The 20,241-nt window shown below is 43.3% G+C and overlaps 1 protein-coding gene across 1 annotated transcript in view; it reads left to right on the plus strand.

Moving 5' to 3' along the window:
• The window catches only part of LOC126475021 (protein scarlet-like), a 210,716-nt gene that overhangs the window by 145,738 nt on the left and 44,737 nt on the right, over nucleotides 1-20,241 (plus strand). The window contains exon 11 of the mRNA XM_050102561.1: nucleotides 5,761-5,896. Within this exon, the coding sequence (XP_049958518.1) occupies nucleotides 5,761-5,896 (136 nt within the window). The remainder of the gene's footprint in view (nucleotides 1-5,760; nucleotides 5,897-20,241) is intronic.

Below are 20,241 nucleotides of genomic sequence, written 5' to 3' on the forward strand. Positions count from 1 at the left end.
ATGTTGTGTTATCCTTATATTATTAGTACTTATTTGTTGTTTATATTTGTCAAAGTACATAAATGTGTCGATGTAAGTAAATAAACTGTTAGAACTATACTGTCCTACAGAAATTTGTTTTATGGAAGCAGCACACCCTGCTGTAGCAGGGAAAAGAGGGGAATCATGGTAAAAGCGCCCCTGTGGAAGTGAATATTTATCTCTTTAAATGAGTCTGACAGAAAAGCTGGGGAACCGGCTGTCTTAATCCTCATTCCGCCTTCCTCACCAGAAATTTAGGCATGTGTTTTATTGCTTTTTGAGCTGAAAGATAGTAGCAGGGAGACGTGGCGGTGAAAGAGAGAGGAGACAGTGAAATCGAGAGAGAAAGAGAGAAAATACGATGGTGGTGGTAGAAAGAAAGTGACGGTGAAACAGAAATGAATGAAGACAATAACAGGAGTAGAAGACGGTGAGAGATAGTAGCAGTAAGAGAAAAAGAGAGATGGATGGAGATAGAAACAGTGGGTACAAGAGATAAGACAGTGGAAATGAAAAATACGGATTATAGATGAGTGTAGACCATATATGGAGGAGGTGGGGGGAGAATCTAGATTCCCTCCTGCCAGCAGACAAGCGAACGTTAACAAGGACCCCTCCCCACCCCACAGACCAGCGAACATTAATACGTGGGTATTCTAGATATTCGGCTTTTTTGTGCACCGAGAGCAGCATTTTTTTCTCTTCGTTTTATACTTCATTATTACTTGTGGAATGTCTGAACAAACTATGTCAATTTTGTTTAAGAAACGCCTGCATTGTTTACGACACTCGATGTGAACTAAATTACACGTACTTGAAGGTGTGGCTATAAAGTGCTTCATTTTTCAATTTTTGCTGAATCTCATAGCGTTGTTTCACACGATATGAGTAAAGCATGAATGAAATAAAAGAGAATTAAGTTTCAGACGAGCCTATAAATTTTCGGATCACATTCGAGCTTTGAATGTTGTAGTAAAGCTGTAACCAGTGTTTGCAGTAGTTGTTGTAAAAGTTTAGTTTTTTCATCTCCAGAAATGCTGAATATCCTATATAAAAGTCTAAACTCGGAACAGGATTTGAGATAATTTGTTTTGTGTTATAGCGACAAATGGTAGTCCCCAAATTATGGTTGGGGAACAAACAATGTACGATGCCTTTTGTCTGGCGTATTCAGACAGCCGAAGTTCGACTACAGTGTAAGTAGGGATCACTGAGTGGAATTTGCTAGAAATTAAATTATTAATACGTCAAATATGTTAACTCTTAGTTAAGGATTGATAACTGGTGGCCATAATTTGGTACAGAAATATGAAGGTATTTTATTCATTTCCCAGGAAATCGTAATGTTTATGTAGCTCATTTTTAATTTAAATTGTGGCAAACTATAATTTTCAAACTGGCTAACATATGGAAGCTATATTGTTAGAACTGATTCCTTAGGACGTCATCAATTGTTGTCTGAAATTAATAACATAATCGATACAATCGCAGGCAGTATGTGTAATAATATAACTCGGTCTGGACTGAAGGAATTTCAGGACTTTGGCGTCTAATTCGCTGTTGTCGACGCACCTGACGCATTAAAACTTTTTACCGGACTGGTAGGTGGATCCGCATCCCTGCATTTTGTGGAGATCGCTCCGCAAGGCCCATTCGAGCACACCCTGTGGTCTCACCAACAGTTTCATTCAACTTTTTTGCTGGTCTTCCTTAGTACAACGTTACCAAAGTGAGTTTACTTCCTAAATCTCGTCTGGCATATAGTTTTAATCAATTTTATGGGTTAGTTTCAATTACAATTTATATACTCCTTCGACCAATGTATTTGTTAAACAATGCCGTTTCATTCTGAATGCCGTTATAGGTTAACATTGTTAATAATATGCAGTAGTAAAGAAAAAATGTAAGCTAGATAACAGTAAAACGTAGTGTTAATAATAAAAAGAAAGCATAAAAATTTATAAAAAATAACTCAAAATGTAGTGTTTTTCTTCGTATAATTAATGAACTGTTTAATTGTTGTGTGTGTCTTCAGTCCAAAGACTGGCTTCATTTAACCTACGTTAGTCGCTCCATCTCTGCGTAACTTGTCCAGTCTACATCCATATGAACTTGCTTACTGTGTACCTCAGTGATCCTTTACAACTCTTCCTTCCCATAATAAGTTAACTACTCATTAAAGCCACAGTGTGTATACCGTCAATATATTCCTTCTTCTACTGCAATTGTGCCATGAATTTCTTTTCTCCCCCATTCAATTTATCCCATTCTCAATGTTTATCGTATCTACCCTATCTAATATTCTGCATGATTCTGTAAGGAACGTGTCAAAAACCTGTATTCTCTTCTTGTTCCTAATGTTTATCGTTCTCGTTTCACTTTCAAATAAGGCTACACTCCAGACACATACTCTCACAAAAGACTATCATCCATAATTATGTTCGACATTAACTTATTTCTCTTTGTCTGAAACGTTTTTCAAGGTTTTGACAGTCAGATATTACATGCTATTTATATCTGACATCGTCATTTATTTTTGGCTCTGAGCACTATGGGACTTAACTTCTGAGGTCATCAGTCCCCTAGAACTTAGAACTACTTAAACCTAACTAATCTAAGGACATCACACACGCCGGCCGCAGTGGTCTAGCGGTTCAGGCGCTCCGTTCGGAACCACGGGACTGCTACGGTCGCAGGTTCGAATCCTGCCTCGGGCATGGATGTGTGTGATGTCCTTAGGTTAGTTAGGTTTAAGTAGTTCTAAGTTCTAGGGGACTGATGACCACAGATGTTAAGTCCCATAGTGCTCAGAGCCATTTGAACCATTTTTTTGACATCACACACATCCATGCCCGAGGCAGCATTCGAACGTGCGACCGTAGTGGTCGCGCGGTTTCAGACTGTAGCGCCTAGAACCGCTCGGCCACCCCGGCCGGCGTCACTTATTTTTCTCAACAAAAAGTAAAACTCCTCAAGTACTTTCAGCGTCTCCTTTCCTAACCTAATTGTTCCAGTATATCTTCATTTCCTTTGACTGCACTGAAATCGATGTTCACTTACTACTTATTTTCAGAGACGCTGCCCATTTCTTTCCGTTGATCTTCCGTGCCCTTTGTCGGCTCCAGCACGATTACGATGTCACTGGACAACTTTAATGTTTTTATTTATTCTCCTGAACTTAATGCTTCTACTTAGTTTCCTTCACCCTCGGTATATATTTCACAGTATCATGTTGTACTGCGAGACACTAGTTTTCTGTTCGTCAGAGTTCTTATCGTCTGGGTAGCAGTGATCTTTTACGCCCAATTCGTATTGCCCTCGCTTCTGCCAGTCGTTTGTTCGTCATCGATTCCCTTACAAAAGAAATGAAATATTGATACTGTATCGTGCGTAATATTAGCATCATTACTACTAAAAATTTATATCGCGATTTCTGGATTACAATCGAAGGTACAGAGGGGTATCAACACTGGCTTTTATGGTGAGGCATAACCCTGTTCTACAGCATCAGCGTGGTAATTTTCAGACTGGAAGATTAACTGTTTTCAATTTCAGAATAAAAAATATACGAAAATCAGAATTAAAAAAACACTTTGTGGCATGGTCCGTAATGGCAGCTAATGGTGACGCAACATCGATAATCCGCTGTCGACGACGAGTTTAATCGCATTTTTTCTACTAACTGTTTCATCCACGGCAACCATTACCCGCGCAATCGAGGGAACTTATTAGCACGCTCCGCTGTATACCAGCTACTTAAAATATCATTTAACTTGAAGAGTAGAGAGATATTCTTCAATATTTAGATAGAATACCATTTTCTAAGATAACATGTATGGCCAGTCATCCCTCGCGGTTGCCAGTATTTCTGTGGAACGCAAATGGATCATAGCTTTTACCAATCGTTCTCTGTAGATGATTGAAAGTCAACAGTACTTTCGAAACATGACTTCTTAAACTGATCGTTCGGTAATACACATACCTGTCAGTATCTGCTTTTGTAAAAATGTCAGTTTTTCAACTGAGTTAAATGTCTTTCTCTTTAAGTCAGTTGTGAACGAAAGTTCTGAATACATTCAATGAGACAGTTGGTGCCTGGGAAACTTGTGTACTGAATATGGTAATTCCAAAGTGCGTAAAGCTACACTACTGGCCATTAAAATTGCTACACCAGGAAGAAATGCAGATGATAAACGGGTATTCATTGGACAAATATATTATAGTAGAACTGACATGTGATTACATTTTCACGCAATGTGGGTGCATAGATCCTGAGAAATCAGTACCCAGAACAACCACCTCTATCCGTAATAACGGCCTTGATACGCCTGGGCATTGAGTCAAACAGAGCTTGGATAGCGTGTACAGGTACAGCTGCCCATGCAGCTTCAACACGGTACCACAGTTCATCAAGAATAGTGATTGGCGTATTGTGACGAGCCAGTTGCTCGGCCACCATTGACCAGACGTTTTCAATTGGTGAGAGATCTGGAGAATGTACTGGCCAGGGTAGCAGTCAAACATTTTCTGTATCCAGAAATGCCCGTACAGGACCTGCAACATGCGGTCTTGAATTATCCTGCTGAAATGTAGGGTTTCGCTGGGATCGAGTGAAGGGTAGAGCCACGGGTCGTAACACATCTGAAATGTAACGTCCACTGTTCAAAGTGCCGTCAATGCGAACAAGAGGTGACAGAGACGTGTAACCAATGACACCCCATACCGTCACGCCGGGTGATACGCCAGTATGGCAATGACGAATACATGCTTCCAATGTGCGTTCACCACGATGTCGCCAAACACGGATGCGATCGTCATGATACTGTAAACAGAACCTGGATTCATCCGAAAACATGGCGTTTTGCCATTCGTGCAGCCAGGTTCGTCGTTGAGTACACCATCGCAGGCGCTCCTGTCTGTGATGGAGCGTCAGGGGTAACCGCAACCATGGTCTCCGAGCTGATAGTCCATGCTGCTGCAAACGTCGTCGAACTGTTCGTGCAGATGGTTGTTGTCTTGCAAACGTCACCATCTGTTGACTCATGGAGCGAGACGTGGCTGCACGATCCGTTACAGTCATGCGGATAAGATGCCTGTCATCTCGACTGCTAGTCATACGAGGCCGTTGGGATCCGGCACGGCGTTCCGTATTACCCTCCTGAACCCACCGATTCCATATTCTGCTAACAGTCGATGGATCTCGACCAACGCAATGCCGCGATACGATAAACTGCAATCGCGATAGGCTACAATCCGACCTTTATCAAAGTCGGAAACGTGATGGTACGCATTTCTCCTCCTTACACGAGGCATCAGAAGAACGTTTCACCAGGCAACGCCGGTCAACTGCTGTTTGTGTATAAGAAATCAGTTGGAAACTTTCCTCATGTCAGCACGTTGTAGGTGTCGCCACCGGCGCCAACCTTGTGTGAGTGCACTGAAAAGCTAATCATTTGCATATCACAGCATCTTCTTCCTGTCGGTCTGTAGCACGTCTTCTTCGTGGTGCAGCAATTTTAATGGCCAGTAGTGTATTTCGTGTTCTGCTGTATCTACTAATGGTCATTTCGTTCTAACACGTAATGTATTGTTCAACTGACTGGTTAGTATGCAGCTGTGCTGCTTACCCCTCAGAGTCTGTGTACCAGAAGAGTGAGGGCACTCTCACAGAGGCACTCGTTACAGGCCAGACTACTGTGTTCCCCACAGACATGTGTGTGTGTGTGTGTGTGTGCGCAGCTGCCGGGCCTGCTGGTGGAGCCGGTGCTGTTCGTGCTGACCGCCTACTGGCTGGTGGGGCTGCGCGACTCGTGGCACGCCGTCGCCATGACGCTGCTCGTCGTCACGCTGGCGCTCAACGTCTCCACCGCCTGCGGTGAGTGCCGCCCTCACTTTACTCCTCCAGCTTGCGCTCTGTACACTCTTACTCATTTCTGTTTTGTACACATTCACGCTGACAGACATTTCGTCATTTACGTTTTGGGTTCGTTTGTATTACCTTCTCCAAGTGTATGTCAGGCCAGTCAGTCGTCCAGCATTTTACACATTTGTCGATTTACATGGATGGCAAAGTAAGTTCCTGTTGTAACTCCACTTCAAAAAAATGGTTCACATGGCTCTTAGCACTATGGGACTTAACAAATGGTTCAAATGGCTCTGAGCACTATGGGACTCAACTGCTGTGGTCATCAGTCCCCTAGAACTTAGAACTACGTAAACCTAACCAACCTAAGGACATCACACACATCCATGCCCGAGGCAGGATTCGAACCTGCGACCGTAGTGGTCGCGCGGTTCCAGACTGAAGCGCCTTTAACCGCTTGGCCACTCCGGCCGCCGTAACTCCACTTCGTCGACAATGATTGTTGTTTGGCCGAGCATTGATTATTTCGGTAGTCGAACCTGTTGCCATCATCAGGTGGGTAGCTGATGAAGGAGACAAGATCAGCTGCCGATGTACACTGACCGGCATGGGAATGTTATACCAAATGCTGTGTGAGCTGGTGTTGGGGATGACTTGGAGAGGGCAAGAGATATATCTGGGGCTGCCCCTGCAATTTCTCACCCTCTACTATCCCCTCTATTAATTCTATTAAGTCAGTAAAGGATCATTTTGAAATATGTACCCAACCATTGGCTATCTTCTTTTCATTGTGTTCATTATAAGACATTTTTATCTAATAGACTAACCGCATAACGTCATGCATCCTTACTGTATCAATTCATTTGACCTTGAACGGTGTCCTGCAACTTCATACAGGGTGGTCCATTCACAGTGACCGGGCCAAATATCTCACGAAATAAGCGTCAAACGAAAAAACTACAAAGAACGAAACTCGTCTAGCTTGAAGGGAGAAACCAGATGGCGCTATGGTTGGTCCGCAACATAGCGCTGCCATAGGTCACACGGATATAAACTGCGTTTTTTTAAATAGGAACCCCCATTTTCATTACATATTCGTGTAGTACGTAAAGAAATATGAATGTTTTAGTTGGACCACTTTTTTCGCTTTGTGATAGATGGCACTGTAATAGTCACAAACGTATAAATACGTGGTATCACGTAACATTCCGCCAGTGCGGACGGTATATGCGTCGTGATACATTACCCGTATTAAAATGGACCGTTTACCTACTGCGGAAAAGGTCGATATCGTGTTGATGTATGGACATGTATGGACATGTATGGCTATTGTGATCAAAATGGCCAACGGACGTGTGCTATGTATGCTGCTCGGTATCCTGGACGACATCATCCAAGTATCCGGACCGTTCGCCGGATAGTTACGTTATTTAAGGAAACAGGAAGTGTTCAGCCACATGTGAAACGTCAACCACGACCTGCAACAAATGATGATGACCAAGTAGGTTAAATCTCAAAAACGTCAGTGTTGAGGATGCTACACCAACATCGATTGCACCCGTACCATATTTCTATGCACCAGGAATTGCATGGCGACGACTTTGAACGTCGTGTACAGTTCTGCCACTAGGCACAAGATAAATTACGGGACGATGACAGATTTTTTGCACGCGTTCTATTTAGCGACAAAGCGTCATTCACCAACAGCGGTAACATAAACCGGCATAATATGCACTATTGGGCAACGGAAAATCCACGACTGCTGCGACAAGTGGAACATCGGCGACCTTGGCAGGTTATGTACGGTGTGGCATTATGGGAGGAAGGATAATTGGCCCCCATTATATCGATGGCAATCTAAATGGTGCAATGAATGCTGATTTCTTACGTAATGTTCTACCGATGTTACTACAAGATGTTTCAGTGCATGACAGAATGGCGATGTACTTCCAACATGATAGATGTCCGGCACATAGCTCGCGTGCAGTTGAAGCGGTATTGAATAGCATATTTCATGACAGATGGATTGGTCGTCGAAGCACCATACCATGGCCCGCACGATCACCGGATCTGACGTCCCCGGATTCCTATCTGTGGGGAAAGTTGAAGGATATTTGCTATCGTGATCCACCGACAACGCCTGACAACATGCATCAGTGCATTGTCAATGCATGTGCGAACATTACGGAAGACGAACTACTCGCTGTTGAGAGGAATGTCGTTACACGTATTGCCAAATGAACTGAGGTTGATGGGCATAATTTTGAGCATTTATTGCATTAATGTGGTATTTACAGGTAATCACGCCGTAACAGCATGCGTTCTCAGAAATGATAACTTCACAAAGGGACGTGTATCACACTAGAACAACCGAAATAAAATGTTCAAACGTACCTACGTTCTGTGTTGCAATTTAAAAAACCTACCTCTTACGGACTGTTCGTGTAATATTTTTGTGACTATTACAGCGCCATCTATCACAAAACGAAAAAAGTGGTCCACCTAAAACATTCATCTTTCTTTACGTACTACACGAATACGTAATAAAAAATGGGGGTTCCTATTTAAAAAAACGCAGTTGATACCCGTTTTATCTATGGCAGCGCCATCTAGCGGGCCAACGATTGCTCCATCTGGTTTCTCCCTTCAAGCTAGACAAGTTTCGTCCTTTGCAGTTTTTTCGTTTGATGCTTATTTTGTGAGATATTTGGCGCGGTCACTGTCAATGGACCACCCTGTATACGGAGGTGACGAAAGTCATTGGATACCTACTAATGTCATGTGGGACCTCCTTTGGCCGGGTGTAGTGCAGTACCTCGACGTGGCATGGACTCAACAAGTCGTTGAATGTCCCCTGCAGAAATATTTAGCCTCTACAGCCACCCATAAGTGCGAAAGTGTTGCCAGTGCAGGATTTTGTGCACGGATTGATCCCTCGATTATATCCCATAAATATCTGCTGGGTTTCATGTCAGGCGATCTGGGTGGCCAAATCATTCGCTAGAACTGCTGAGAACGTTTTCCAAACCTATCGCAGACAGCTGTGGCCTGGTGACATGGCGCATTGTCATCAATAAAAATTTCATCGTTGTTTGAAAACGTGAAGTTCTTGAGTGGCTGCAGGTATCCAGGTAGTCTAACATAACCATTTCCAGTCAATAATTTGTTTAGTTGAACCAGAGAATCCAGTGCATTCCATGTAAACACAGCTCACACCATTATGGAGGCACCACCAGCTTGCACAGTACCTCCTTGGCAATTTGGTTCCTTGGCTTCGTGGGGTTTGCGCCACACTCGAACCCAACCATCAGCTCTTACCAACTGAAATCGGGACACGTCTGAACAGGCCACGATTTTGCAGTCGTCTAGGGTCCAACTGATATGATCGGGAGCCCAGGAAAGGCGCAGCAGACGATGTCGTGCTGTTATCAGAGGCATCCGCGTCGGTCGTCTGCTGTCATAGCCCATTAACGTCAAATTTCGCTGCACTGTGCTAACGGACACATTCGTCGTACATCCTGAACCACCAATTAGGGCGGTTCACAAATAACAACTCAAGTACACGTGTTATTCCAAAACATTATTGTGGAAGTAGGGGCCAGGAGGTGCTGATGAAATAACACACACTGCTAAAGATACCCTTTCATTTTAACTTTCTCAACAATGAATTTAAAAAAAATAATTTCAAAAACAATTTCCAATAGCTGACAAATTTTCTTTATGAAAAGGTATGACGTTATCAACTTCCCAATAGTCAGATTTTAAACTTATCGTGTATATATATATATATATATATATATATATATATATATATATATATATATATAAGACAACAGTGAAAAAAACTCTTTTAAAAATAGCTCTATGTAAAGGATATTGCAAGGTTTGACGTTAAGGATAAGAAGATTTTAAACTTGTTATATCAATAAGGGAACAATTCCAACAAAAAAAAATTAAGTAGCCAGCTTGTACTAAGCAAAAACAGTTCTCTTTCGCCAGTTACATAACTTATATTTGTTACAAGTTAAATGTGACTAAGCCAGCACACAAACCTTCACATTAAAGGCGGTTCCAAAAAAAAAAAAAAAAAAAAAAATAAATAAATAAATAAATCCTTAGCTCAGTGAGGGAATGACATGTGTAGAGGGGTCCAAATTACAACAGGCGGAATAGTTATTTGTGGTCTACAGGGTCACAGCAGATCAGCCCCAAATCTTCCATTAGAAGCCGCCACCTCCCCGAGTTACCCAAAACCGGGAGATGTAGCAAGGGCGGTGCCTGCACAGACTCCGAACCACAGAGACTCGAGACACCGACCCTAAATCACCCAATCGACGTGTGAATGAAACGGCCCGACCAAGAAGCATTTACCACATTCCTGCGGACAGGCAAACGAAAACTGTGGTGGGAAGACCCCAACAAAACCTCTGGTGAAGAAACTCATACACTTCACTAGAACCTCAAAACCTGCTCTTACACACACACACACACACACATATATATATATATATATATATATATATATATATATATATATATATAACTCTGTTATATAAAAACAGTACCCAACTTTTCACACTCCACCCCAGCGCAGGGAACAAGTCGCACTTCCAAATGGTGGTCAGAGCCAACCGCTGCCAGTGGTTTCAACGGCCGATAAGAAGACGTACGGTCCCAAGCGCTGATCTCCTGCACCACGGCTTCTATGCTCCATAAGCCACGCACAGGCGGGTAAGGCAGACTTAGCCCCTGACAGCCAAGAGGTCGGCCAAAGCACGTGGCGAGCAGTTGACGACCCCCAACAGCAGGGCCCCGCTCGCTCCATCGCGCCACCACCTCTCTCGGTCACCGCCCAGTACGTACTCCTCGATCGTCACGCGACCGTACACTTTCTGCACCTGCCGCCAGAGAGCGGTAGCGATCCAAACAGCGCGCCAAACCGAAAGCGCCACAGCAAACACTAGACGCGAAGTGAAAGGACTCCGCCTGGCGCGCTTTTCGAAGAGCCGGACACAACTACGGCCCACATCCCACACTGATGTCTGCGGTTATTTTACGCAGTGTTGTTTGTCTGCTAGCTCTAACAACTCTACACAAATGCCACTATGCTGGTGTTTTGGGCACCCTCTTGAGACTGTCGAGCTCGGAATACTGAATTCCCTAACGATTTCCGAAACTGAATGTACCATGCGTCTTGCTCCAGCCACCATTCCGCGATAAAAGTCTGATAATTCCGGTGGTGCAGCCACAATCACGTCGGAAATGTCTTGACATGAGTCACCTGTGTGCAAACGACTGCTTCGCCAGTCCACTGCCCTTCTATACGTAGTGTAAGCGATACTACGGCCATCTGTATATGTGCATACCGATAGCCCATGACTTTTGTTATTGAACGATATTCATATCGCCGGTGTGGCTCATCTTTCCGGTGGTGTGCGCAGAGCGCGCCGTGGCGCCACCTACCGGGCCGATCGGGGAGCGAGCGATAAGCTCTAGCAAGTAGCGAGGATTTATGCTTTTGGACGCTTAGCAGTAACGTCGTTTGCCAAGTCTGGTGGACAGTTCAGGTGCCGTGCGAGGCAGCAGGAAGAGCAAATCTAAAAGGGGCTGTTTACCTGGGTGACGGCGCCGTAGGAAGTATCGCCAGCGTGCAAGCAGTCACGTTACTGGGAAGCCGTTGGTGTATCTCCCTTGCTATTTCTGTCCTGGCACAGGGATCTGCGGCGGCTGGCTTTCTCGAAGAAGTAAGACGTATGTTGTAGATACCCACTAGTTCTGGGCTTTTTCGTGCCTATTCGTGACTGTTGCTGCTCCCGTTTTGGGGTCCATGCCGAGCCTGTATTGGAAACAGCTGAGTGAGAGGGCGTCCGCTTCTGGGCGTGGTTTGTTGAATCCCACGAGGTTGCCTTGTCACATGAAATTTTATGTTTTATATCCTACACTTTATGATGCCTGCCATTTAAATAACGTGAATGTGTTCCATGGTATCTGATTTGCTTTTGCCTCTACTCTGAATTACTTTGGTAATACCAATCACTGCAGTAACGAAAGACTACATTTTCTCGTTATATTTTAGTAAATTGTTCTTCAGGTTGATCACAGTTCTGAGTAAATAATTTTAACTCATTTCATAAGTGCCATGCTTTATAAATGTGTAAATTTTCTCAACGAAATGGTATATTTGGGGATGGGTGGTAATTTTAAAAATGTGTTGATCGTTTTACAGATTTGGGAACCAGGTATTAAATTGTAAGACATTTACAGGGAGAGATGTGGACTCTGACCACAATCTATTGGTTGTGAACTGTAGATTAAAACTGAAGAAACTGCGAAAAGGTGGGAATTTAAGGAGATGGGACCGGGATAAACTGACTAAACCAGAGGTTGTACAGGGAGAGCATAAGGGAACAATTGACAGGAAGGGGGGAAAGAAATACAGTAGAAGAAGAATGGCTAGCTTTGAGGGATGAAATAGTGAAGGCAGCAGAGGATCAAATAGGTAAAAAGACGAGGGCTAGTATAAATCCTTGGGTAACAGAAGAAATATTGAATTTAATTGATGAAAGGAGAAAATATAAAAATGCAGTAAATGAAGCAGGCAAAAAGGAATACAAACGTCTCAAAAATGAGATCGACAGGAAGTGCAAAATGGCTAAGCAGGGATGGCTAGAGGACAAATGTAAGGATGTAGAGGCTTATCTGACTAGTGGTAAGATAGATACTGCCTACAGGAAAATTAAAGAGACCTTTGGAGAAAAGAGAACCACTTGTATGAATATCAAGAGCCCAGATGGAAACCCAGTTCTAAGCAAAGAAGGGAAAGCAGAAAGGTGGAAGGAGTATATAGAGGGTCTATACAATGGCGACGTACTTCAGCACAATATTCTGGAAATGGAAGAGAATGTAGATGAAGACGAAATGGGAGATACAATACTGCGTGAAGAGTTTGACAGACAGTTTGAAAGACCTGAGTCGAAACAAGGCCCCGGGAATAGACAACATTCCATTAGAACTACTGACGGCCTTGGGAGAGCCAGTCCTGACAAAACTCTACCATCTGGTGAGCAAGAAGAATATAATAATTCCAATCCCAAAGAAAGCAGGTGTTGACAGATGTGAAAATTACCGAACAATCAGTTTAATAAGTCACAGATGCAAAGTACTAACGCGAATTCTTTATAGACGAATGGAAAAACTAGTAGAAGCCGACCTTGGGGAAGATCAGTTTGGATTCCGTAGAAACACTGGAACACGTGAGGCAATACTGATCTTACGACTCATCTTAGAAGAAAGATTAAAGAAAGGTAAACCTACGTTTCTAGCATTTGTAGACTTAGAGAAAGCTTTTGACAATGTTGACTGGAATACCCTCTTTCAAATTCTAAAGGTGGCAGGGGTAAAATACAGGGTGCGAAAGGCTATTTACAATTTTTACAGAAACCAGATGGCAGATATAAGAGTCGAGGAACATGAGAGTGAAGCGGTGGTTGGGAATGGAGTGAGACAGGGTTGTAGCCTCTCTCCGATGTTATTCAATCTGTATATTGAGCAAGCAGTAAAGGAAACAAAAGAAAAATTCGGAGTAGGTATTAAAATCCATGGAGAAGAAATAAAAACTTTGAGGTTCGCGCGATGACATTGTAATTCTGTCCGAGACAGCAAAGGACTTGGAAGAGCAGTTGAACGGAATGGACAGTATCTTGAAAGGAGGATATAAGATGAACATCAGCAAAAGCAAAACGAGGATAATGGAATGTAGTCGAATTAAGTCGGATGGTGCTGAGGGAATTAGATTAGGAAATGAGACCTTAAAGTTGTAAAGGAGTTTTGCTATTTGGGGAGCAAAATAACTGATGATGGTCGAAGTAGAGAGGATATAAAATGTAGACTTGCTATGGCAAGGAAAGCGTTTCTGAAGAGGAGAAATTTGTTAACATCGAGTATAGGTTTGTCAGGAAGTCGTTTCTGAATGTATTTGTGTGGAGTGTAGCCATGTAGGGAAGTGAAACATAGACGATAAATAGTTTAGACAAGAAGAGAATAGAGGCATTCGAAATGTGGTGCTACAGGAGAATGCTGAAGATTAGATGGGTAGATCACATAACTAATGAGGAGGTATTGAATAGAATTGGGGAGGAGTTTATGGCACAACTTGACACGAAAAAGGGACCGGTTGGTAGGACATGTTCTGAGGCATCAAGGGATCACAAATTTAGCATTAGAGGGCAGCATGGAGGGTAAAACTCGTAGAGGGAGATCAAGAGATGAATACACTAAGCAGATTCAGAAGGATGTAGGTTGCAGTAAGTACTGGGATATGAAGAAGCTTGCAGAGGATAGAGTAGCATGGAGAGCTGCATCCAACCGGTCTCAGGACTGAAGACCACAACAACAACAACATTGATCGTTTTATTTGTTATTTGTCTTTTTTAAATGTGCCAAATAAACGTTCAGTGCAACTGTCAATGGTGATTGCCTGATGTATCACTTTGTCCAGTCCCAACACCCCACAGCTTATTGTGCTGAGCTTGTGTCGTTTTGTATAATGTTTAAATACATATTGTGCTGACACAGGAGTTACCTCACTGTAAGCAGCTGCTGTTATTTTTGCACATTCACAACAGCTGCCGCTGATATGTCTGCGTGAGCAGGGGCGCTAGTCCGAAGAAACAATACCAGGCCCGGACACACATGAATAATAAGAGTACTGAAATAGCACCAAGTGTCTGTGACCAAATCTCTGATTTACTCAGCAACACAAGTACTCGACATTCGTTGGGCGAACAGACATAGCCTATGTCAGTCTAAGAATTAGGTTAGCGTGTAAGTTCGTAACGTTTTTCCATAGGTTTAATAAACACAACACATACACATAATAGAGACTTTAGTCATCAGTAACATAATCTCCTTCACTATTTATAACAGTTTGCCAGCGCTGCGATAACTTTTCCACTCCGTGACTGTAGAAGTCAGGTGCCTTTGAGGCAAAGAACTCGTCGAACCATGTTGGAAGCGCGTTTTTGTTCGGAATGGAACTTCTGTGGAGGTTGTTCGATAGAGAGCGGAAAATGTTGAAATATGGGTGAATAAGGTGGATACCTAGGGGCTTCCAAACCCAACTCTTGTATAGCGTTTTTTGTCAGTATAGCACAATGCGTGCGGTCGTTACCGTGGGGTAGCATCACTTCCCACAGTCTCCCTGGTGGTTGTTCTTGGACTGCGATTGCAAGACGTCTCAGTTGTTGGCAATAAATGTCAGCAGCGATGGTTGTACCTCGGGGAAGCAAATCGTAGTACACCACACCGTCGCTATTCCGCCATATGCTCGTTTGCCGGCCGGAGTGGCCGAGCGGTTAAAGGCGCTACAGTCTGGAACCGCACGACCGCTACGGTCGCAGGTTCGAATCCTGCCTCGGGCATGGATGTGTGTGATGTCCTTAGGTTAGTTAGGTTTAAGTAGTTCTAAGTTCTAGGGGACTTATGACCACATCAGTTGAGTCCCATAGTGCTCAGAGCCATTTGAACCATTTTTGAACCGCCATATGCGTAACATTACCTTTTGTGGATGGGTGAAGATTTTTATAAGGGGATTTTCGTTCTATCTGGGCTCAGCTCTTCCTTTATTCTCTTTATGTTAGCACACAGACACCACTTCTCGTCACCAGTAACAGTATAGGACAGGAATGGTCAGTGTTGTTCGTGAGCCAATTGATAACAAGCAAGCAGTGATGGACATGTGACCGACCACCTGCTGATTTTCATGATTTTGGCTCAGAGCATGCGGTATCTGTACACCCTATATTTCACCCTACTACACTGCATGCAAATGTCGCACGATGGTTGGATAATCACAGTTCATCGCATCTGCCATTTCTAGAGTATAACGTCGTGGATCACTGTCGATTAGTGCACTTAAACGAACTTCAACGAACTTCGAAAGTTTTGCTATTCGTGAAGAGCCACCTATTTAAAACGAGAATATCATTTTATTTCCGTGCCTCATCCATTGGCCTTAACCCCATACACGACGTAAATGTTTCTGGGTGTTTCTACTACTGTAAACCCTCAATTCCACACAAGCGGAAGTGGTTCGGTTTCTCGACTTCGCACTCCATTCTCTAGCGTCCGCAGTTCCACTGACTGGCTCCAGATGACAAAATGACAACATGTATACTTAAATAGCAACAATGAACTACAAAAAAATGTAAATCGATAAATAAACCCATAGCAACCGGAATACTAATATGCAAAACATAAACGCTACGAACTTATGCACTAACCTAATATACACTACTGGCCATTAAAATTGCTACACCACAACGATGACGTGCTACAGACGCGAGATTTAACCAACAGGAAGAAGATGCTGTGATATGCAAATGATTATCTTTTCAGAGCATTCACATAAGGTTGGCGCCGGTGGCGACACCTACAACGTGCTGACATGAGGAATGTTTCCAACCGATTTCTCATACACAAACAGCACCTGACCGACGTTGCCTGGTGAAACGTTGTTGTGATGCCTCGTGTGATGAGGAGAAATGCGTACCATCACGTTTCCGACGTTGATAAAGGTCGGATTGTAGCCAATCGCCATTGCGGTTTATCGTATCGGGACATTCCTGCTCGCGTTGGTCGAGATCCAATGACTATTAGCAGAATATGAAATCTGTGGGTTCAGGAGGGTAATACGCCTCGTATCACTAGCAATCGAGATGACAGCCATCTTATCCGCATGGCTGTAACGGATCGTGCAGCCACGTCTCGATCTTTAGTCAACATATGCGGACTTTTGCAAGACAACCATCATCTGCACGAACAGTTCAACGACGTTTGCAAGCAGCATGGACCATCAGCTCGGAGACCATGGCTGCGGTTACCCTTGACGCTCCATCGCAGACAGGAACGCCTGCGATGGTGCACTCAACGACGAACCTGGGTGCACAAATGGCAAAACGTAATGTTTTCGGATGAAACCAGGTTCTGTTTACAGCATCATGATCGTCGCATCCGTGTTTGCCGACATCGCGGTGAACGCACATTGGAAGCATGTATTCGTCATCGGCATACTGGCGTATCACCCGGCGTCATGGTATGGGGTGACATAGGTTACACGTTTTGGTCACCTTTTGTTCACATTGACGGCACTTTGAACAGTGGACGTTACATTTCAGATGCGTTACGACCCGTGGCTCTACCCTTCATTCGATCCCTGCGAAACCCTACATTTCAGCTGGATAATGCACGACCGCATGTTGCAGGTCCTGTACGGGCCTTTCTGGATACAGAAAATGTTCGACTACTGCCCTGGCCAGCACATTCTCTAGAACTCTCACCAATTGAAAACGTCTGGTCAATAGTGCCCGAGCAACTGACTCGTCGCAATACGGCAGTCAGTACTCTTGATGAAGTGTAGTATCGTGTTGAAGCTGAATGGGCAGCTGTACCTGTACACGCCATCCAAGATCTGTTTGACTCAATGCCCAGCCGTATCAAGGTCATTGTTCTGGGTACTTATTTCTCAAGATCTATGCACCCAAATTGTGTGAAAATGTACTCACATGTCAGTTCTAGTATAATATATTTGTCCAATGAATACCCGTTTATCATCTGCATTTTTTCTTGGTGTAGCAATGTTAATGGCCAGCAGTGTATATCTGTGAATGTGAGCATATCCTTCGTGGCATAGACACTGTTCTGTGGTGATGTCTTACGTTGCCGCTGATCTGCTGATTTGCTGTCGGTCTCGCTGTCGGAGTGCGTGACGATTCCTTCAGCAGACTGGTCGATGCTTGCTGATAGGTCAGCTGCGATGTACGAGCTCTATTCAAACGGAACTACCCGTTAAGTCATGGAAAGTGTCTTATATCGTGGTCTGCGCAGTGATATCAAACTGCACACTATTTGTTCCACGTGACTGGTGATGTACAGCAGTTCCCGTTGTGCTGGCGACCTCTGTCGTCCGCCACTCGCGCTGCTAGCGGTGTCGCTCCGCCTGGCGAGTAGGCTGCCCCGCGCAACCTGCGATGATAGAGGGAACGCTTGCGTGCAGTGGAGTTGTGGCCATGCGGTCGGATTTCCTTTTCTTTACTCATCTCTTTCTGTGGCACGCAAGAGAGAGCTGCCTAAGTACTCGATTTAGAGTCGAAACACAACACACCATAAATGTTGCACGAATAAAGTATCTGTCTTGCCAAACCTGTGTTTCCTCCTATCTGTTCATATGTCAGAGAGCGAATTTCCACTACACTTATGAGAAATCGGCACTTATTCACTTCGAGATCATTTGGCTTGTAGTGCGCACACTAAGGTATTCGCAAGCTAACTGCTGTGAAAGATTTCATAGCTCATCTGGTGAGAATTCCAGTGTCACTGTATGAATTCATAAATAAATACAACTATATTTTCCAGAATCAATCCACTGAAGACGCCTTTACGATAATAGCCGAAAAGCGCCTGGTACTTAAATAAAATATTGTGTTACACCGAGAAAAGGGCGTTGGGAAGTTATAAAGCGAGTGGTTAAAGAAGTTCTGCACCGCCTGAACATTATCGAATGAATGTGGTCGTAGACCAAAAGAGTGAAGCAAGTGAGAGAATAAGGTTTACGAAATTGTATGTAGTAACTTTATTTTGAAATCTGAAACAGAAACAAAAGACCTCCAGAACAATGGTTTTAATTACGTTATAATGAGATCAAGACCATTCCAGTCTATAATAAATAAACAGATGGCTGTGTCTCCCTTCCATGTCGATCTCACAACAAAGATAAGATATTCAGTTCGAAATGGCACGTATTTTAATATCTGGAAGATCGAAACCTGCTACTCGGTAACATTCACTACTTAACAATCATGTACAACCGTTCGCACGACGAGAGATCCATACCCAAAGACTGGAAAGGTGCACAGGTCACACCAATATTCAAGAAAGGTAGTAGGAGTAATCCACTAAATTATACGCCCATATCGTTTACGTCGATATGCAGCAGGATTATAGAACATATATTGTGTTCGAAAATTATGAATTACCTCGAAGAAAACGGTCTATTGAGACACAGTCAAAATCGGTTTAGAAAACATCGTTCCTGTGAAACACAACTATCTCTTTACTCACATTAAGTGTTGAGTGGTATTGACAAGGGATTTCAGATTGATTCCGTAGTTCTGGATTTCCGGAAGGTTTTTGACACTGTACCACACTGTGGCTTTAGACGGAATACGGGCACCAGAGATGCAATAGGGCTCCTACGAATCTTGGGAGAAAGGTTTATTGAAAAAGGAAGAGACCTATATATGTGCTTCATCGATTTAGAAAGGCATTTGACAATGTGGTTTGGGACAAGCTGGCGACTATTATGAGGGAAAAGAGAGTGGACTGGAAAACCAGAAGACTTATAAACTCATTGTACCTTAATCAAAAAGTTTCAGTTAAAGTGAGAGGAGAAAGTACAAACTGGATCAGTCTAGGGAAAGGAGTAAGACAAGGATGCTGTTTATCACCTACTCTTTTCAACCTGTACTTGGAAAATATGATTGACCAATGCTCATTAGATGACAAAGGAGTAGAAATTGGAGGAAGAAGAGTAGGGTGCTTGAGATTTGCTGATGACATGGTCCTTCTAGCCACAGGGGAAAAAGAATTACAGGATTTGGTGGACACCATTGCAACTAACGGAAAAAAATATGGAATGAAAATTAACACAAATAAAACAAAAGTATTGGCAATAGGGGGAAATAAGGAAATAAAAATTGTGCTGAATGGAGAAACACTAGAACAGGTGCAAAATTTTAAGTATCTTGGAAGCAGGATAGACACCGACTGGAAGTGCACCACAGAAATTAAAACAAGGATAGCAATGGCAAAAGAGGCGTATTATAAGAAAAGGAGAATCTTCTGCAGCGGTATGGACAGGGAACTCAGAAAGAGACTCATAAAATGTCTTGTATGGAATGTTCTTCTATATGGCGCTGAAACATGGACTATGAGGAAAAAAGACAGAGAAAGGCTGGAGGCTTTTGAGATCTGGACATGGCGGAAGATGGAAGGAATAAGTTGGATGGACAGAGTAAAAAATGAAGAGGTACTGAGAAGAGTGGGAGAGAAAAGGCAGTTACTAGATGTAATAAAGAGAAGAAAAAGAAATTGGATTGGGCATATATTAAGAAAGAATGACGGACTGATAAAAACAGTTTTAGAAGGTTATGTAGAAGAGAAAAGGAAGCGAGGAAGGAAGAGATTCCAGATACTGGATGACATGATGGACGGTACAACATACAGCAGCCTTAAGAAGGAAGCAATGGATCGCAGAAAATGGAGAGGCAAAGGACCTGCTAATATAGCAGATAACTGATGAT

This window comes from Schistocerca serialis, chromosome 4, assembly GCF_023864345.2.
Source record: "Schistocerca serialis cubense isolate TAMUIC-IGC-003099 chromosome 4, iqSchSeri2.2, whole genome shotgun sequence".
Classification (NCBI taxonomy): Eukaryota; Metazoa; Arthropoda; class Insecta; order Orthoptera; family Acrididae; genus Schistocerca; species Schistocerca serialis.